The sequence below is a fragment of the Ammospiza caudacuta genome, chromosome Z, assembly GCF_027887145.1.
Source record: "Ammospiza caudacuta isolate bAmmCau1 chromosome Z, bAmmCau1.pri, whole genome shotgun sequence".
Taxonomy (NCBI): domain Eukaryota; kingdom Metazoa; phylum Chordata; class Aves; order Passeriformes; family Passerellidae; genus Ammospiza; species Ammospiza caudacuta.
In genome coordinates, this window is record NC_080632.1 from 65401698 (window position 1) to 65410486 (window position 8789).

At 43.5% G+C, this 8789-nt stretch overlaps 1 protein-coding gene across 1 annotated transcript in view; it reads left to right on the forward strand.

The window, feature by feature from the left end:
- The window catches only part of MCC (MCC regulator of WNT signaling pathway), a 181051-nt gene extending 173420 nt beyond the window's left edge, over positions 1-7631 (forward strand). Inside the window, 2 exon segments of the mRNA XM_058823775.1 lie at positions 5123-5245; positions 6263-7631. Coding sequence (XP_058679758.1) covers positions 5123-5245; positions 6263-6443 — 304 coding nt within the window. The 3' untranslated portion in view covers positions 6444-7631.
- Positions 7632-8789: the final 1158 nt, after the last annotated feature.

The following is an 8789-nucleotide window of genomic DNA, read 5'->3' on the forward strand; positions in this document are numbered from 1 at the left end:
AAATAGCTCCAGGTCTGGAGAGCTTCCAGGCTGGGCTGACAAAGCTGGGTGGGAGGCTTGAGCAGTGAGTGTAGCAGGCATGCTGCTGCCTCCCTCCAGGGCTGTTCTCCCTTTTTGCTGCCAGTATGTTGCTTCAGGACCGCACCTGGCCTGTCTCCCCACTGCAGGTGGTGTAATACATGGCTGTGTTGAGATATGTTCTGAGCATCTCAGCAATCAGCAAAAAAACCAGTAGAGTATTTTACACCAGCAAAGTGGTTTTTGAAGCACCCTCTGTCACCTCTGCAAAGGGAACGGCCTCCTGTGCACAGGTAGCTGGCAAGCACGGGTGGTGCTTCAGCAGGTGAACCAGGAAGACATGGCATTTGAAGGGGATGGCTCTCTTGGCATTTGTGAAGTGGTGCCTCTTTAAAACATTTATTATATGTCGTTTCCCTTAGCAGGCCAAGCCAGACCAGTGAGACAGGCATGCATTCAAATTAGCTTGGGGGTTCTGCATGCCAGCCTGATGTAAGATGTTAGTTTAGACTGCTGATGAAGAGAAAATTTATGTGCATTCCTTTTAGATGTCCAGCTGTTATCTCCTGAGAGGAGAGGAGTCAAATGCCTAGGAAAAACAATCATGTGTCACACTATTCAACTGGAAAAGTCAGAGAGGGGAGTGGGGGATGGTGCTGGGCTCATTACAACAGGAGGATATCAGGGAAGCAGTAGGAGTGGAGTGGAGTGTGGAATGGGAAGTATCTTCCCTTCAAAGTAGAGGCCTTGAGGATAGCTAAGATAGCTATGGACCGTGCAGGAGGTGCCTTTCCTCCCTCCCCTTCCCCATCCCCATTCCCTGGGCCTGCTCTTCCAGCATGGATAGCTCTGCCAGGAATTCTCTGTGCCCTGGGCTGGCTGCTGCTGGTCCTGCTACATCAGGGCTTTGTGCCGGCAGAGCTCAGGGGCAGGTGCTGGGCTGAACCTGGTCATCCCACTCCTCAGGAGGAGCCAGGATTTGAAGGGATCTGCCCACAGCAGATCTCTTTTGATGGGTAAGAAGATGTGTCCTAGGAACGGCAAGAGTTCTCTGCCTGGCTGTGGAAAAGTTTCTCACCTCTTCATTTGAAGAGAGCTCATTGTTCCTCTTTTGCTTCTGATTTGGCAAGAGCTGTGGTGCTCTTGACCCCAGGGCAGAGGGCTGGTAGCTTTCACTAGAAGGGGAGCTAGCTGGGTGCACTCCAAGCCAGGGGCAGAAGAATCAACTTTTTGTGTGCCAGAGAAGAGCAGCTTCCTGTTTGCAGCACTGGGGAATTTTCAATGAAATCAGCAAGAGCAGGAAAATCTGGAAAGACTTCTAGCACATGAAACCTGAACATGTCTAGAAAAGTCCAGACAGGAGGGAAAATATAAGGTGCTCATGACCTTGCTTACATTACAGTGTGCGAAACATGGTGTCAGTGTGTGGAGGCCAAATTGACAGAAACAGTTTTCTTTATGTCCCTGGCAGAATTCCCTGCTCTCCAAAGTGGCAGCATTGAAACCAGAGAACACCAGTTAGACCCTTCCTATTCAGCCATCCCGAAACAAAAAACCCTTGAAAACCACTGTGCAACTGCGCACTGAGTGTTTTGATTGTGAAAATACCAAACAAAAGCCTTTATTACCAGCATATTAGGCATTTCACTGAAAATAGTGGTTTTAGCTGATGTTGTAGGCTGTAGGCCTTGAATGCACTCATTCTGAGCCTTTCCCTGGAAAGGGAGCAGTCAGGGATTTCCCTAGCTGACTTCTCAGCAGCAGGGAGCCCTTGTGCTGAAAGTGAGCCATGCCCTCAGATCACAGGCTCATTCCCTCTTCTGGGAATACTTGCTCATTTTCTCTGCGTTCATGAAGTGTCTGGCTGTGTTCTCTGCAGCCCCAGCTTGCAGTAGCCAGTTGGAGGAGGAGTTGTTGGGATAAGGAGCAGTCCAATAGAGTGGGAGTCAGGGGCTCACAGAATTTGTGTTCTCTGAAAAAGACTCACTTCCCCTTCCCTCTTCCCATCAAAATACAAAGATAAGCGCTTTCTTGGGATACACAGAAATCCCCCTGGGGCACAATAGCAGTGTGAGTTTGGTGTGTCTCCTTCCATGGGAGTTTGGATCTTGGAGTCTGGAAGACTGTCTGGCAGCAGCAGGCTGTGCCTACATCAATAGGATGTTCCATATGTCTGTCACATCAAGTGCAGTTCCATCCCTGGAAACTTCGACATGTTCTCATGGTAGACATGTGGTTCATATGCAATATTGAAAATATTCTGCCATATTCATCCCTGTAGTAGATTTTTCACAGCTTGCAGTCAGGGAAGTGCTGTGGTGCTGGAAATCCCCTTAGGACAGCACCTCAGGATTCAGTATAGCTGCTATTCACTGCCTAACTACACAGTCAGTTTTGAGGAGAAACAAGTGTGGACAATTCTTTCTGGCCAAATTGAGGTGATCACTGATAGAAACTGAGGGAAGCAGGGGGAGTAACCACTGTGAGGACAGGGTTCTTACCAGCCTGTGACCTACAGCTCTGAGGTCTCTCAGCTGCTGCTGAAACAGAAGATGCAGCACCCTGGGGAAAACCTTACATGGTTTAGTGTATAATAGTCATTAACCCTGTGCATCTTCATTTCCCAGAGAAACCCAAGGTATTTGCTCTGCATTTGCTGTTGCTGATGTATGTGGCTCCTCAGGTGTGACTTGTTCTATGAAATGTCTCTTGAAGTAAAGATTTTTAGATAGGCAGTTTTTAAATTGTAAAAGGGTGTAAAAGTAGATCCCTATGTGTTGTTTTTTTCAGATTTTTGAAATATTTCAGCACATGCAATGAAACCACCCGTTGCTTTCCATGAGATTAAGATTGAGAAGGCATTATCTAGTGCTGTTTTACTGACTTCAAGACATTCTGAAAAGCCAAAAGAAATACATGTATTTTACTGGTGCCAGTGTAAATTTGAGTCGTCTATAGATTTGAAGTATTACCCACTGTTTCCTGGTTCAGAAGGTTCAGAACTGGCATCTGAAAGTTGTTTAAGTAGCTTGAACAGAGTGCTTACCACTCTGCTGGCTCTGTGTCTTTGACAAGCATCAAGACAAGGATGTTTTAGACCAAATGTACAGAAATACATCTTGATGTGTAGCTGAGTTCAGGCTGAACAGGGCTGGTTGAAAGGTGTGAGTGAAAAACAGACAAAAGGTGATATCATTGTTTTATCAGGTAACAGTCACCATAGCAACCAAACTTTACCATGCATGAAAAGTTCCTCAAAGTCTTTCTACTGTGTTTCTTTTCCATGCAGCTCTTGTTACAGCAGGTGTGTGTGTGAAGGAGTTTAGCGTCAGTGAACTGTGGCTCTACAGGGCTCTTTCACATGGGACTGTGTGCAGCATTTCCACAGCAACACCTTTTCCTGGACATGATGTTAAATGAAGCTCACACGATTTTGAGATTTCTCTGCCCATCTAAAACCTGTGCATGTTTATTCCACTGGACTTGCTGTTCACACTAGGTCGTCATGCTGGAATTGGTGCTACTGAGCCTTCCCCAGAGCCTCTGGATGTAGCAGCCGTTGGAGCAGAGAAGCACCAAATTTGCCTTCCTCTGTTCTGTCACATCAGTAGTATGATGCCACAAATGCATTAGGTCTGGCCTCTGCCACATCTCATCTTTTCTTGTTTGTGCTCTGGCTGTTTTTCTTCCTGTTTTCTTTGCAGAAAACAGATTTTGGCTGTAGACTGTGCTAAGCCTTTCTGACGACTGAGATAGAATATAAAAATTAAAATTTACCTTTGAGATGGATGGCAGTGAACTTCTAACTGCAATGGAGAAATATTGTGTTACTTGAAAGCAGAGGGTGTGTTCCTTCAAAGAAGGGACGTACAAAGAATACTGATGATTCTTCATCAACAAGGGCCCTCTTATGTCCTTTTCCATTTGGCTGGTAACGCAGGTCTGAAGTCTGTTGGGATAGACTGCTAACTTGGAATATTCCCCAGCTGACTTTGTGAAAGCCCTTCTGTTGCTGCTGGAGCTGGGTGCTATCCCTCTCTCCAGTGATAAAAGGCTGCCATATCCAGGCCTTCCTGGGAACTGCACGCTGCTTGAGCTGGGATTCCAGGAGGATCCCTGTGGTCTCTGCAGAGCTGGGGAAGCTTGCACAAACTTCAGGGTATTCATTCCCGTTGGGCTTATATGGGAGCTGGCAGTTGTCTTGTTATTGAGGTGAAAACAAGTGTACCCATGTAGCAGCACTGCAACAAAGGAGAAGGGAGAGGTGGATCACTGTAGAGTGGTTCTAGGCAGCAAAGCACAGACTCCTTGTAAACACACAAACTTCCCACATGTCAGATTTGATGCTGCAAAATCTGTGTCCCAGTTGAGCCCAGCTCCATGTCATTCTCAAAACACTTTTTTGTTTCCTTCTTTTTTTTTACCCCCTTCTAAATCTTACATTTTTTTCTCTGGGCTATCTGTGCAGAGTTTGGGTCACAGAGAAAAGCTCCTGGAAGAGTCCCATGTGTGTGTAGGTGTGGGCTGAGCAGGCATCAGCCATCAGCTCTGGAGCAGGGAGCTCCCCAGGAAGAAGCACCTGCCTCATGCCACGTGCTTACCTGGGAAATGTGTTTTCAACCCAGCTTAGTCCCCCAGCTGTAATGCTTGCTCCTGCCCAGAACTTCTATCTTGTTCACTTTTTCTTTCCCTCATAGAGATACTTGTAATGTGGAAATGTTATAAGATACCTTATTTCCATTTTGTCACACTTCGTGTAATTAGCTTTTGGTTCAGAGTTGGTAAGTAAGTATGGATATTAGCTATTTATGTATCTTATTTATTAGTGTGATTCAATGCATACAGCATTATGATCTACCAGAGAAGTTAGTTTACTCTTTTGTCTGCTATTTCTCTGATCATGAATTCTAAAACGGTGAGCGTTATAAATACCAGTCTTTGGAAAAGTTTAATGTAAGAACTACCTCTTTTATTATCCTAGTAATAGTAAGGAAAATATTTGCAGCATGTCAACCCCGCACAGGACAATTGTTGATACACTTCGAAGCTGAAGTACTATTTCTGTTTTGAAAATAGTTTTCTACCTCCTTTTCTCCTGATCCAGGGAGAAGAAACTGAAAGCAAGAGTGCAGGAGTTAGTGAGTGCTTTGGAGAGACTCACGAAGAGCAGTGAAATCAGACATCAGCAGTCTGCAGAATTTGTTAATGACCTTAAAAGGGCAAACAGGTAAAGGATCTACCAGCAGATGGATGCATTATTGGTTTATTTTTGCTGTGTTCTTGTAAAGCACTAATATTCCACTTACCTTAATGAGAAGTTTTAGGACCCTCACGTTCATCCACCTGTCAACGCTCCAGACTTACAGTTAGAGAAGGGGGAGGTACAAACCTCCCATGCAGGCCACTGACAACTACATAGTTAAGAAGAGAAAGCAGGGAAATAGGTTAATCTCAATTGAGTTACTAGTAGCAATTGCACAATTTAAAAAGCTAACAAAAATATTTTTGAATTTGTTACTTTGTTTTTAACTCCTCCCTTTTCTTTGGCTCCAACCACTTCATTAATAAAATGTCTTGGATAATCACACCTGAGTTCCATTGCTCACTCAGGGCACTTTTCTTGTACTGTATTGGGATGGCCTAGGAATATGGTGGGCTGCGGCTGCCCTTCCTGCAAGCAGCCTCTGACTCACAGTGTGCTTTTCCTTAAATTGCACTTAAAAGCCTTTGTGGTGAGAAGCAGCACCCATCTCAAACTTTCCAGCCCAGTCAAGGTGGAGGCACAGAAGCTACTGAACAGCTAGCAAATTAGCACAAGATGCCATCCTCTGAATGTAAATCTTACTTCTTTAAAATGAAAAATGCAGAATCAGTCCTTGATTTTCTAAGCAGATTCTGGCCATGCAATGTTTTTATAAATCACATCTGATGTTGTGGTATGATCTTGACTCATAAACAGTGGTATGAGAGGTCATCAACAGCAACCTCCATCTGCCTCTTAGAACCATATTTAGTTTTCTTTACCAGTTTACTGGAAAAGGTCTGTGCTTGCTCCAGGAAAGACACAGACATTAGCATTGATCAGAAAGGGTTTGGATCAGAAAGGTTTGTATCTAATCCATTTTAAAGCACTGGTAAATGCTGGGAAGGGGATCAGTACCCAGCCTCTGAAGTTCCCTGAAGGTGGCACTTACTCTGAAACAAGCCTGTTTGAATTACCTTGTATGCCTTGTGTTTTTAACAGCAACTTGGTAGCAGCTTATGAAAAAGCAAAGAAAAAGCATCAAAATAAGCTGAAGAAACTGGAATCACAAATGATGGCCATGGTGGAGAGACATGAAACCCAAGTAAGAATGCTCAAACAAAGAATAGCTTTACTGGAAGAAGAGAACTCCAGACCACACACCAATGAAACTTCACTTTAAGTGCATCTCTTTAAAGGATACTTAGTGCCATTACAACTTTCTTTCTTTTGGAGGTTGACTTTTAGGTAGCTTCAAATGTTAAAAGCGCTCTGATTGTCAATGCTGACAAAACTTAAAAGCTCCTTCTCTGGGATCCCAGAGGTATCATGGGGATAATAAAAGTGTTAACCTTAAGGACTGTTTCATAATGTAAAAATGGCAGTGCCTGAATTATCATGCTATAATTGTGTACATTGTCTGTGTTGTTATGTCTGTATTCATACAGCTTCTCTTCCCCTGTCACCCATGGGTGACAGTGTCACACAGCAGAATAATTCATGTTACGAGGTTTTCATTTGGGTAGTTTGGAGATCATGTGAAGTTTTCCCAGTCCCTGAGCTGTCTGCACACAAGTCCACACTGTACCCTCATGACTCGCTGCTGTGGTTACACCACAAACAGGCAGCTGCAGAGTGGGGGTGACAGCCTGGCTGGGTTTTTCTTTGCGCCCTGCTTGCAATTCTGCTGCTCACAGTGCAGGTCAGGTAGGAAAGCTCCTGTTGATTTTGGAAAAAAAAGCAAAGCAAGCATAGTTGCATCTCTGAGAACTATGATAAAAGTGTAATTCTTACAGTGCATACAAGGGCCAAAGGCTCTGGGTTTCACCATGCCACACAGACACTCTGTGCCAAGGGTGGGTAAGAAATTACAGAAGACCTCCTGGTATTTATATTGCATGGTGTTTGCAACTACTTTGTAGAAGAAGTTTTTTCTTGCTATATACACTATATCCAAGGTTTTCTTTAAGAAGCTGGGCCATTTCTGTCATGTGTATTGTGCTTATTACAGCTTAATGTGATCAAGAGGTAGAATGTCTTCTTTTTGTCCTTTCTTTTGACCAAAAAAGGTACTTAAATAATGTACCTGTTTAATATTGAATACATAGGCACAAAATTATAGATGTGTAGATGTATGGATATCCAGCCACAAACAGAATGTGAATGGTGAAGTCTTACAACTTTCTTAGGTTAGTTTTTGTTACTGCTAACATTCTCTTGTTTAAATCATGTATTACTGTATTATCAAACTGACTGAAGTGCAAATTTTGGTGTGTTAGGTAAAAGAACATTAAGCAAATCATGGGGATCAGGTTGATTTCTGTAGGGGTCAAAATACAGGAGTCTGCCATAGCACCTGTTATATTCAGAATTTGCCTTTTTTTTTTTTTTTTTTTTTTTTGACAGAGTACGTAAAAAAGCTTTATGTGTGTTTTAAAAAGCCAAGCTATAGTCCCTTCACTGTGTTAGCCTCCTGCTGTGTTATGCCTCTGCTTTGCATTTTCCAGGCTGATTTTCAGTGAATCTGATTTCAGGAGATGTTTATCGTTTTTGCTTTACATGTTGAGTTGCACCTCAAGTTTTTTACTAGTGTATTTAGAATTATGATAACTTTTCTCATTTATTTCTCCCATTACTAGTACTAAGGAAATATTTGAGAGAACTCTGCTTACTGTTGGGTTAGGTCAGACAACATAGTTGCAGGAATTTGTGTTCAGAATGTGGCATTATTGTTAAGTCTTGGTTACATCTGGAAGTGCAGCAGTTGGTTTTCCATCTCTTACTGCTGTAGCTGCTGTTGTCCTCTGTCATTAGAGTAGTTATTTCTCTGGAGTCTAGTACATCATCCACAAAGCCAGCATCACATGTGGTTGGTTGGAATAGCAAATTAAAACAATGCTGATTTCAAAATTTTTAGGTAGTGATGTTCTGGTTTTGATCAGTCATCTTTCTCAGAATAATTGCACTTCTTAATTTATAATATAACTAGAAATTATTGCAAATGAGTCTCTTGAGGGAGGAGGCACATTGATTTTTTCTGTCTCTGTGGTTCTGCTTAGCAGCTCTCTATGGTGTTTCCCCTTTTTAGGCCCAATTTTCTCACTTCCAGGAGGGTGGGGGTCTGCCATCAGCTTCAGCAGCTGAGCACACTTGTTCTGAAGAACCACAAAGGAAAGTATCCATCATATGCTGTGGCAAAAATGTAGTTATACTTTTGTCTTCCAGCATCTGAAACACCCGTGTGACTTGAGGTCACCTCAGAATGTCCATGTGAAATACTTTTCACTGGAGAGGACAGGAACCATACTGCACTGAGCTGCCTCTTAGGCTCATTTTCCCCCCTGTTTAGATTAATGGAATTACAGAATGGTTTGGGTTGTAAGGGACCCTAAACATCATCTTGTTACAATCCCCTTCTGTGGGCAGGGACATCTTCCACTGCACCAGGTTGCTCCAAGCCCCATCCACCTGGCCCTGGACATTCCAGGGATGGGGCAGCCACAACTCCTCTGCACAACCTGGGCCAGTG